Source organism: Aythya fuligula, chromosome Z, assembly GCF_009819795.1.
Source record: "Aythya fuligula isolate bAytFul2 chromosome Z, bAytFul2.pri, whole genome shotgun sequence".
Lineage (NCBI taxonomy): Eukaryota > Metazoa > Chordata > Aves > Anseriformes > Anatidae > Aythya > Aythya fuligula.
The window spans coordinates 34,819,741-34,832,329 of record NC_045593.1 but is presented as its reverse complement, the minus strand read 5'-3'; the positions used below and the strand labels follow the sequence as shown (position 1 = coordinate 34,832,329).

Sequence of the window (12,589 nt, the reverse complement as noted above, 5' to 3'; positions counted from 1 at the left end):
TTAGTGCTTTCTCCCTAGAAACTAGCATATGTGAAACACCCTTTTAGCAGAACAGGCACATGTCTCTTTTCATCCTCCTGCAGTTGCTTTCCCAAAGCTATATTTGGCTTTACTCTCATGATCATCCTGAATTTTAGCACTTCTTCCTCATATACACCAGATCTCTCTTGGGTAACGTATTTGGATACTTTGGAGAAAGAGAAGGCTAAGATCTCTCTCATTCAGAACTCTCTGAAATGGGGAGAAAGTCTAAGATCTTTATTTAGAAGATACTCTTCTTAAAATTTCATTATAAAAATTAGTGTTCTTACTTAAAATTTTCTGAAGATCTGTGTGGCATTTTCAGCTATGAAGACAGCACAGTCTGATGTAATTTCCAAAACTGACGATGTATTTATATTGAAGGCCTAGTTATCTTCCATGCCTGACACTCGCTTTTTCAGTCCTCTATTCCCTGTAATTGCTTGTTCTGCAAATATAAATTTTATCTTCCATAATAGGAAATAAGGCAGTATTCTTAGATTCGTAGGCAGCACAATATTTTTCAATGGCTACTTCAGAAGCAAAGGCAAGCATAGCATAAAACAGTAGGTTAAAAATAAATAAATAAGATTATATATATATAGTTCTGCTACTGAGAATATCTTTTTATTATTGGTACCCCTTACTTCAGACTACTTCTAGCTGGAACACTCCCTCTCCCATGAGAAATCAATCATTTCTCTCACCTCAAGCAGTCACAGAATCACAGAATTGAAGGGGTTGGAAGGGACCTTGAAAGACCATCGGGTCCACAGAGATAGAGGGAGATATTTTATATATTTGGTGGCTTGTCATAAATAGTAAAAATAGTATTTATATATAAACTATTGCTTTCTTGAGACTGTTCAAGTTCAGAAAAGTTTTAAAGTTTTCACAAAAAACATCCAAAGCATATGCAGACTTATGTAACTACTGCCTATGCCTCTTCATGGCATTGTACTGGAAAGACAAATGCTGCGTTTGTGTAGAAAGAAGTATCTTGCATTTGTATAAGAGCAAATCTTGAGGAGCAAAATTTACTTCATTTTATTTCCAGTTACTTTTTTTTCTGTAGTTATTCGCACGTCAAGTAATAAAATTTAATTAACAGCTAAATTAAGTATTATCCAGAAACATGCTTCTTTTCTCAAGATGTTATTTTCTTTTTCTTTTTTTTTCTAAACAAATGCTATGTCATTTGATATTTTTTATATGCAACAGGTATTTGTTTTCCTAAAAGTAAAGAAATAACCTATTCATTCATTAATAGGAAAAGGCATAAATTCACCTGGGGGGAAAAAAGAAGTATTTTTACCAGCTATAGATTCTTCCAAGTTTATTATTGCAAGAGGGAAAGAGCTGTTACCCAGGATCACTTAAAAAGGAGGAACTGTCAGGTTCCTTGTGTGTTAGTACAAAACTAGCCCTGGCATTTGCAATTGTCTCTTTTGCTCAGGTTCTACTTCCGCTTAAAGAAAGTATTTCTTTATATCTTTCACATCACTTCAACTGTTAAAATGTTAATTTTTTATTTTTTTTTTAATTGATACAATAAGGTTCTGACATGTCAGTTATGTTTGATCTATGAAGTATTATGGTAATACAAGTATTTAATAATATGGCATGGCCTATAAATAATGGTTTCTCTGATTATTTTGGTGTGTTCCAAAACAAACACTTTTTCACACTTTTTCCACATCTAGTGAGGTTTTAAGTTGCACAAGATTAAGTAGCATTAAGTTGCACAATACTAAGTAGTATACAATTTGTTGACCTCTTTTAAGGCTGGTGCCTTTTGCATATGAGAGGGTTTCTTTTTTCTCAGGCTCTGTGCAGTTCTTTACTTTGTGGGCTGCCACCTGTCTGAAGCAATCAGCCACTTCTCTCTTTCTCTTCCTCTGTACAAAAGGAAAATCCCATCTTCCCATGGATGGTGGAAGGTAACAGGATAATCAGTTCAGTAGTGATCCTCTGATGTCATTGTGGAAGCCCTGTAAAAGCGGATTATCTGTGACCCAGATAAAATAATTAGAAATTACTTGGACACTTACAAATAACGGATCTACTAATCTCATTTCCAAAGTTAAAAAAGGTCTGTCTCTCAACATAACACTACCAGATGTTTCAGTTAAACAGCATCCTTTGCAAAGACTAATCTGAACCCTAATTTTAAAGGATTACCTTTGATTGTTTTTTATTTTAAACATTAAACAGTTTGTGTTTCCATTTTTCCATATGTTCAAATAAACTATTTATATAGAATTAAATACATTTCCTTAATTTTTCCAACATAGTCCATAAAATATGATTTTCTGTGCATTTAAGTGTCAGTACTGTAGAGAAATACTTTTATTTAAAATTGTTTAGTAATTAACTTGTTTCTTTGGGGCAGAACTATGTAATGGATGGGCTTTTATAAATATAACAGATAACATGTGTTCTTTATGCAAGGTAGCATATGTATTATCGTAAACTAAGTGGACAGTGACTTTATTAATTTAATTAATGCTGCCGGGGTTTCCTGTTAATTAAGGGTTTGAATGGTGTACAGTGATATGCCAGTATCCTGGAGCATCAGTGCTGGGTGGATGTGGTAGAGAAAAATTTCCCTTCATTTGCCTTGGGGAGGATGGAAAGGAAAATAGTTTAACAGCTGGTGTTCAACAGTCTGTCTGGTGTACAATATGATGCCTATCCACATAAATTTTTCCCTTCGGAAGTATTTTTAAATGTTGATATTTATTAAGGACTATCCTTTGTTATTGTTGCAGTGTTTCTCCTTTCACCTTTAAGTAGCAAATATATTACAGTAGTATTTTCATTGTAGTAAACAGATATATTTCAGCATGAGCATCCTAAATTAATAATAAATATATTTTAACTTTTACTTGCTCTGGCTGATACTTACAGAGAGTCAGGAACTTTTTTCTTTTTGATCGTTTCATTCATTTTCAAAAGAAAATAAAATCATTTTAACAAAATGGGAAAAAGATGGAAGTTGTACAAACTAAAGTTTTGATGTTTTTATCCCAAAGGAATATTTTCAAGGAGTCAGTTTTCTTTAGGAGTATCATTTCATTTAATAGCATAATGCAAAATGAAGTGTAAATAATGAAAATACAAGTGAAAAAAATAAAATTCCCTGTGGAATCAGTTAGACAAAATTTTAAGAGAGATGAAATGCAAAATAATGAAAATGTATTTGGAGTTAATTTTATGAATAAAACAAAGTCTGTTAAATTCTTTACATATTTTGTAGTGTTGATCCATTGCTTTTTAATATACAGCAAGCACAAGTGACGTAGTTGTGCTAAAATGCCTTTTGTCTTGAAAAATAAATATCTTATAACTAAAAGTATTTGTAATCACATCTTTAATCAGATAATCTATTAAATACTCTTTGATTAGTGAAGTAATAAGGGCTTTTCCCGATTTTTTTTTTAAACATGGCAGAAATTTAATCAAAGAACTATTAATCCTCATAATTAAGTTAGCATAGAAGAAACTGAGATTGGAAGGGGAAATCAGGATTCCCAGGCCTATGTATTCTTTACTTGGTTGTAATAAACTATAAAATAAAAAGTAATTGTAGAGAGAAAGCTGTATGTAAACTGTAAACCCAAATAATAATTTGAAATTAGAGATAAAATGGGAAATATATTCATGCAAATATTGTCTGTCTGTATCTGCTTTGTTCTTATCCCTTCTCCTTTTTCTCTCTCTACCTTTAATCCACCTATAGGTAAATCTCCTATTAGAAGACTGCGTAAAGTCCTATAAATTAATTGGTCAGGAATTAATCACGTCCTGGTCATTGAATGAGATTTTGTTAACAGTATAAAGTCTTTTGAACTTCTAACTTACTTTTCTCAAATAGACTAGGAAATGGTTTAACTTTTTAAATTGATATATCCTGCCAGTTTTAAAAGTCTATTTACTTACCATAAAAACAAAATTCTAATTTCTTTTAAAAATCTCTCTTATAAGCTTTAAATGTAAGAATAAATTCAAGTGTAAAACATCCATAGCGGAAAAGGATCTCATCTGGTTTAGATCACTGCATGGTTTTAGCTTTTAAGATTTTTAGAGAATGCTTTTATTGAAAATCATTATTTACATTAGTATTAAAGAGTTGTATAACTTAAAAAAAATAGTCAAAGGCATTTTATACTTTGCAGAGAAACAAAAATGTCATACAAAAAATATCTTTTTCATCACTCAAGGAAGAAGGCCTGTTACAGCTCAATTATTTTTCTAGATAATAAAAGAAGTTCCTTTGAACAATTAAAAATAAGTAACTTATAATAATCATGTCTTAGAGTTCTCAGTGCTGAGTACATTTTGTTTAATACATGGGTTGTCAAATTAAGACATGAGACCATTAAAATGACTTCTGTGTGAGGAAGGTCAACAGCTAGCCTTGCAAGGCATTTTTTTCTTTATTGTTTTTTTCTTAAGATGATATTGGTAAGTATCAAGAGAAATAATACATGTGTTTTGTCATGTATCTTGCTGTCAAACAGACATCAGCACTGAGCACACCACAGATTTGAAATAATATGAAAAAAAAGAGATCTGTTTGTATAATCTTCTGTGCAAATGTCCTCCTAATTTGTTGTTATATATTTTCTTTTCATTGAGTCATTTAGTAATGACGGATTTAATAATGAAAAATCTACTTAACAAAATTCATCAGAGCCTAGAAGAGCCTAGGAGGAATATTCCTTAGGTATAATGTAGCTTCATTTTTCATTTTGCACACAGTTTAAGAATTTAAAAATACAGAAGTAATTTTCAGGCTGAATTTCACTAATATTGATAAAATTCATCATACTTTCTTACATGAGAAGTCAAGATTATGAAAACAATGTTGAAAAGTGGCTAAACATAAAATCTAAATGTAATTAGGGCCAATAGGGGAAATTTCTGAAATATTAAGTGATCTTTTTGTGAAGGTCTCAATATTTGGTATTCCTCAAATGCTCACCTGTCATATGCTTACGAAGATGGAAAAGATGTTAAGTAGAAAGAATAATAAACTGATAGATTGTTCAAGATAGAATGGCACTTCCACATAACAGCAATGGCTGCAAATCCTGGAAGGCTTGCCAAGATTTGTTTGTTTTTCCTCTTTCTGCATTGCCGTATTTTCTTTCTGATTCTTATATATTGAGTATATGCAAATACTGTATTAAGAAAGCATGGCTTAATGCTTGCCTTCTTCAAATGTGAGTAATAAAGCTGTATTTCTTACACATCACTTTAAGCAAGCATATAAGAAAAATTGAACCAGAGGTTGTGGCTGCGTGCTTTGGAGTTAGTCCTGTGAGTTACAAATTACTGCTTCTCCTTTGGAAAATATGAATCAGAGAAAAATATTCTTTCCATGTGCTTGATCTATCATAAACTGGTTCACGATGAATTACATCCTATAGCACAGTTTGTTAAAATACTTTCTTAAAAACCTCTTTTTTGAGGCAGGTGGTTATTGCTTATTAAAAATATAGATGTGGAAGATCTCTTTCTCTTAGTAGGTAGCACAAGTGCATTCATTTGCAAATTAATCTTAAATTAGTCTGCAAAATTCAGTCAGTACTCTTATTGTCTCTTCATAACGGTCTTAGCTGTTGTAATAGCTTACTTAGAGCAGGCAAGCTGCTTCTAGCAGTAAGTCCTTAAGGCAAAAACCAACCAACCAAAAAAACCTACAAGATTCTGTATCCCATCAGAAGAATCTGAACCCTTTGCTCTTTGTCTCTCTTTTAAAACTGTATGTTTTTAATAATTTCTGTGTTTACTTCCTCTAATTTCTTTTGTCTTTCTCATTAAGGTATGATTTTTTGTCCCTAGTTGCTTTAAGGTGCTTGTCAGTGGGTGTGTTTCTCTGAATAGCCAAGTGCAGGAACAATTACTTGTTTCCAATCTGGATGATGACATTTGGGGTCCAGATGACCCCTAATGTGAAATGAATTAGATCTTGGTTAGTCGATCTTGTCTTGTATGAAATAGGAATTTTTATATTTTTATTGAAGATAGATATTACTGGGACTCAATAGATAACGCCATGTTTATTCATATGAAGTTATTTTCAAAGTCTGGATGAGTAACAACTTCCCAAAAGATTTTAACATCAGCATTAGGGTGTGAGTCTTAAACAAAACAAAACAAAGAAGTTTGTAGCAGTGTTCTGTTTCTATTAATAGTAATCCAAGCTGATAGTAGATGCAGACAGCCAAAGCCTCTTAGGCTGAATGTAGTAATGCTGGTGTTGTAACAAAACCTTCATTTACATTAAATGCGTAAGTTCATGAGATGTGTTAATAAACAGAACACTTTGTTATTCAGAAGAATAGGGGTTATTCTGATCCTCCTTTTGGTCCTCCTTTTCTTCTCTGAAAGAATTCATCTCTCTCTCCTGTCTCCAGAGGGGCTGCTGAGTTTCCTGGGGTGCTGTGAAGTTTCACTTTCATGTGAAAAGGTAAATTGGTTCACTGTCCAATGAAAATATATTTCAAATAAGCCCAGCTGTTTGGCAGTGGATTTTTTATATATATATATATATTTTTTTTTTTTTTGGGGGGGGGGGGGGGTTGGAGGGAAGCAGTGAGGGGAGTTCAGTTTCTCAAGTTAGTCACCAGCATTTGTTAACTAGCTAAGCTTTGGAGAGAGGTGATTCCTCCCATTCCTTCAGCACTAGTTCGCAGCTTTTACAATGTGTAAAGATTTTGCTTGTTTGTTTTTTAGTTCTGAAATGGTATCCCAGAAACAAAAGATTCACTGCTTAGTCCCAATTCCTTTACTGTAAAGCTAAAGTAGGAAAAAGTAGTTTCTGTCATTTTAATGCAAGGAGGAAGGAGTATTTTCTTTGACTTCCTATCCAACTAAAATCCTTGGTATGTTTTAAAGGTGTGGAAGTTTGACAGGCATTTCTTACAGCCATTTTCTGCAGTTCCTATTTTGGTGCCTCCACTTAGTTCATTAATGTAATGGGCTGCATTTTTGAGAGAAGCAAATTTTGAGGAGCATCTTTCAGGTCTTACTGCCATGATAGCTACTAAAAAGAAACAGCACTCTGCCCCTTCAGAATCCCCAAACTGGAAATTCCTCCAAAAAATCTGAAATACAATGTTTTAGATAGCAGATGTAGTGAAACAGATCAAAAAGCTGTAGTTCAAGTATTATTCTGTTATGTTATGGCTGCACCCAAAGCTATTTAAGGTTCCTTTTGTGCAAATATAATGTAAATTGTGATAGTTAGAAATCAATTGTAGCATGGACTAGTATACTGCTGTTCTTTGAAATTAATTAGAAATCATTGCTTTCAAACATAGTATTATTTTATACTATCAGTTAGAGAGCTTTGAGTTGACAGGAGGCTAGTTCTTAGAGATGGGATGTTTTTGCAGTTATGGAAGGAGCATGCCATGAAACCACTGTTAAAACCTCACTGAAATGTCATGGAAGTAATGTCCGTGCCTATTTGCCTGTGCCTATATTCAGAAAACTGTGTGTGATTTTTTGTGGTCAGCAAAATGTTTGTCCTGACAGGACTGGACAAAAAGCTTGCCCAAGGAAGCAGAATATTCTCTGGCTGTTCAGTCATGTCCTGATGTAGCAAGGAAAATGGCTTGTGTCTTCTAATGCTTTCTTGCAACCTGTGGAAGGTGATGGGAGGGAAGGCAAGCTAATATACTAGACAAGCCCATGAAGTAGAGAGGAGAAGCAGTTTATCTATGGGAATTGGAACAACAGACATTATTTACAGTCTGTTGCCTCCAGTCCGGTCCTCTCTCACTTCTGAGCAGTTCAAATCCACCTAATGATGGTGCCAGAATGGATTTATATAATCTGCTGTGGGCATGTCTTTTCTGCAGAAACAGGGAAGAACTTTGAGAATAGGGGACATCTCTCCTTTGCCACAGTGAGTGTAGAATTCAGCTGATAGGCTGTGGGGAAGAATTACATATTTTTGCAGTTTAGCAAGCGGTAAGGGATCCTCTTCCAAAACTAATCATAGTTGGGAAGTGGATTTAGAAGATAAAAATTTAACAAGGGGAGTTGAGACCACCTACATTTGGTGAGGTAGGGAAGCAGCTCACTTTACATTATATCCCACTAACATTTCACCATTTCTCTCCAAACATTTATGAAAGAGGGTAGCAGAATCCCAGCAGTGCGCCGATGGCAAGAACAATCAAGGAACACAGTATGGTTTTATTGCTAGGTAGTGTTTCCAGATGACTTAATGAAGTCGCAACCTAATTAAACCACATCCCTTGTGTCTGTGTATGGCTGGGACAATAGACACAAGCTCTCAGTTTCATTCAAATGCTAGTGTAATCTGACAGGTGCATTATGTACATGCCTAAATCAATGAACAGTGAAGGGAAATATCAAGCTGCCATGAAAAGAAGGTGGAACCATGAAAAATATTTACTGTATTTTGGACCCAGTGAATAATTCTGGGACATAATGAATTGTGCCTGTGCTTGAAAACACTAGTATTAAAGAATCACAGAGTCACAGAATTGTAGGGTTTGGAAGGGACCTCAGGAGATCATCAGGTCCAATGCTACTGGAGTTAAAATTGAAGAGATATATGTGTACAAAGCAAGCTTTTTCATTAAATATGTAGTGTGAAAGTGAGAGAAAAGTACCACTGCTTGTAGTTTTAAAAGTATAATTTTGTGATTACCTAAATTTAAATTGATGTATTATTTATAAAGCTTTGTGATTTTATTAAATCCGTCCTGTTTAAGAGTATAATATATGAATCTAGTTTACTGCAAGAGTGTCTTCAATCTGGATACGATTTAGTTTTTCCTTAAAAAAAAAAAAGTTAAAAAAAAATCATTTTTATTTTTAGTGTTTACCTCTAGAGGCTATGGAAACAGCTGGTTTCATCTTAGCAGTGCTGCTTGTATTATGATACTTACGAAGATGGTTGTTTCAAAACTTCTTACTAGTTCCTACTATTCAAAATACTACTTCTGTTAATAGTTCCATTTTACTAAGTTAAGGTATAAATGTATTTAAATTCCTGTGGTTATCTCAGTGGACTACTCCAAGTCAGGAATGGGTGCTTGTGAAAAGTATGGCAAGAGTTTACTTTGTGTGCATTACTTCTAAATGTCACATGAATTAAGTGTAATATGTCTATTTATTTTAGCCATAATAATGCTGTAAATTTTTGTTGATATTCTGTGGTGTGTTCTACCATAGTATAATTACACAGTATAGTGTTACATCATGTTTGTAAAAATCATTTAACAGATTGAATGAATTTGTTGTGCATATAATCTCACAGCTGTTTATAGCTAATATAGAATAATGAGTAATATGAGTAATATATATGAGTAATATGTAACCTACTGGACTGATGCCAAAGCAGTGTATGCTTACAATCAATTCCCTGCCTTATTTAGTTGCTTTCATAATAACATATTAACAGTGAGGAATATAATGAAATAGTATTTCATTCTGTTTTCTTTTCTTCAACAGGACACTACGAGTATAGAAAAAATGTCAAACTGTTGTGAAAATGTGTAAGTGCTGTAAAATGTCTGCATTTATTTGCTGAAGGAGTTTTGCTTTTTTAACTGTGTGAGAGAAGAGGAACCGAAGGCATTGTTAAGATTATTTTGCATGTTACTGTGTCCTGTACTTCCTATCTCTAGCAGTAGCTCTCTAATCCTTTAATATTAGTTTTATACAAAGCAGCCTCACGTTATTCATTTTCCTTCTTTATCAATAGTAAGTGAAGCTGTATTTTCTTTCAAAAGTACAGGTCGAAAATCACTTGCTACTGTGTTCTTTACATACATTGCATTGATCCTGAGGTTCTCCTCTGCTTCAAAAGTTACCTTCAGTTGATTGATGACATAGATAATTTCTATTTTCCAAAGTTAAGTCTCAGCTGCAAGCCATAATGAAAGAAAAGCTGTATTTATGGTGCTGGGACACAATTCATCAGAGTCCAGTAATGGATCCCCAGCCAACCTGTATTGTTTTAGCTGACTGAAGTGCACCATGGGAGTGCTGTCTTTCACTAATAATGCTGTCTTCTGTAGATCGAGGCCCCGAAAGCCATGGCAGCAGACCTTCTCAGAAGTTTTTGGCACTCGCTGGAAGATCCTGTGGTTTATTCCTTTCAGGCAGAGGCAACCACTGCGAGTTCCCTACCACTTTGCCAATCATGTCTAAACAGATGGATGGTGGGCACAGATGGGTCCTCCATGCTGGAAGTGTGTTACAGGTTTTATGATAATAGGACTATGACAGTCTTCAAGTCAATTAAAAGCCACCCACCAATCATAAACATCACAGAGTGCCCCAGGCTTTATTTTAATAGTGGTCTTGATTCTGTTCTGAAATTATTACAAGTTGTATGTTCAAGTTTAGGCATATTCACTTTCAAATTAGCTTTCCAAAGGGATTTCTGTTGTCTTTGAGGTTAATAGCAAAAACAAATGACTGGAATGCAGTTGTACAGTGTTTGATAATACTGGCTCTTTTGTTTTTTTACTTCGGTAGGAAACACTGAAGTTTACACTGATTGTTAGCTTTTCCACTAAGTGTCTTATTGATTTTTATTTTTTTTTAATCGGTAGGTCTTTTTAAATAATATTGAGGTCTTATTTTCTGCAACATATGTTTAAAATTCACTTATACTGCCATTTATTTGTGATGCAAAGTTTTAATCATGCAACACTGCACTATAAAACAAAACATTTAAAACAGACTTCTTCCTAAACCTTTCTCAGAAGGGTTTTTATAAATTCATGTATATGTATCTGTTTATATAGAGAGATCTTACAATTATCTTTCTGCATAAATATGATCTTAGTGGAAAATACTTGTGTCTTAATGTCAACAGAAGCTATGAAATGTCACAGGGTAAAGTATGCAGATGGAAAGCATGCTTTACACAGTATCCCAAGGATTTCTTTGCAATAATTCAAAATAAAATAATAATTTTAAAAGTTGTAGGGTGCAAATGTGAGAATTATGATGTTTTTAAAATGCAGATATAATTAGCATAATGTACTGTAAAGAATAGTACATTGTCATTAGAACGATAAACATTTTATATTTTTTATTCTTTAGTCATGACTAGCTGCAATTAGTTTAAGTGTTTGTAAATGGGGAGCATATATGAAAATAATTTAAAATATTTATATATAAATACAGATATTTGCTAGTAATATGTCTGGTAAAGATTACTAGCTGATTTAATAGGGTATTATATTGATACATAATAGCTTATTGTGGGCCCTTTCTGTACAGAAATAATTAACCAAAGAAAGCATTCTGAAGGTTACATGTGGTAAAATGACAATGGTTCCTAAGCACTGGCTTGACTTTGCTCTATCTGGAAAATATATGTAGTTTATTATAGCCTTGTGTATCTGTACAAATACCAGCATGGGATATTTGTGATTTTTGAAAGTTCTGTGAATTTTCATGAAAAACTCAGAGCTGCAATGTTTTAAGTTATGCTGCTTATAGTGTTTCTTGTCTTGTCTAAATGGGCTAGGATCCACCTTAAATGACAGCCAAGCAAATAGATAATAAAAAGGCACAAAATCAGCGTGTACAATATATAGGCTGAATTTGGAGAAAATTTATAAATGGTTCATTCAAAATGAATGGCTAGCTTTTGAATGCTGTTCATAATGAATTTTTAGATCAGCTCTTAAAATCTTAATAGAGTCATTGCCTGTGCTAGGTGTTCATTTATTGAGTTAACAGATTTTGACGATGCTTTGAAATTGCCAAAATTGCTCATCTTAAAAATCACTTGAATTTTTTGTAAACTTCTAATATTTGAACTAACTTCACTTCTCCTCTCTTATAAAATGAATACAATGCGTCATTTAAATTTTGAGCCTAATATTCAGCTATTCTTTTTTTTTTCACTGTGTTTGTAGATGTGAGTTTAGAATTTAAGATGGTATTGGCAGCAGTATGTAAATGAAGGTGAGTTTCATGAAAAGTGGATGAAAAGGCTGGACTAGCACTTGAAATTAACAAGAATGTGTTTATACATTCTAAAGTAATGTCTGTATTCACTTTTTTTTGGAAGGTATTCAATTACTGTAATCTCTGCAAAGCACATAGAGGAGAGACTGCAATAATAGCAGTCAGTTTTGGCTTATATGCCAATATTTAAATATGTGTCATAAGCAAAATGTAGTGTTTTTTTTTTTTTTTTTTTTTTTTAAATCAAATTTCAAATTTCATAGCAGATCATAATGCTTTGATGCTTATTAAGACATACAATCAAGAATGTAACTGTTCTTGGTATGTTCATTATGGGGGTATATAATTATTCTTTCTGATTTCTAATATCATCATCTCAGGTAATTTAAGTATACTTGGAGAACCAAATCTGTAATCCAGAATCAGCTCAGTAGTTGGAGCCTCAATTATAAACATTGTATATTTTATTTTTTTTACATGATATGCGTTGAATGTTATCCGCTTTGCGGGGATAAAAATCCACACGAAGTCCAAATGTGTACATTGTTCTTAAGAAAGAGGAAGTGTGAAACATAAAAAAGTCATG

The 12,589-nt window shown here is 33.3% G+C and overlaps 1 protein-coding gene across 1 annotated transcript in view; it reads left to right on the top strand.

Annotated features, from left to right (window-relative positions):
* Window positions 1-12,221, top strand: part of ZDHHC21 (zinc finger DHHC-type palmitoyltransferase 21) — a 45,111-nt gene extending 32,890 nt beyond the window's left edge. The window contains exons 8-9 of the mRNA XM_032205705.1: window positions 9,523-9,566; window positions 10,092-12,221. Coding sequence (XP_032061596.1) covers window positions 9,523-9,566; window positions 10,092-10,224 — 177 coding nt within the window. The 3' untranslated portion in view covers window positions 10,225-12,221. The remainder of the gene's footprint in view (window positions 1-9,522; window positions 9,567-10,091) is intronic.
* Window positions 12,222-12,589: the final 368 nt, after the last annotated feature.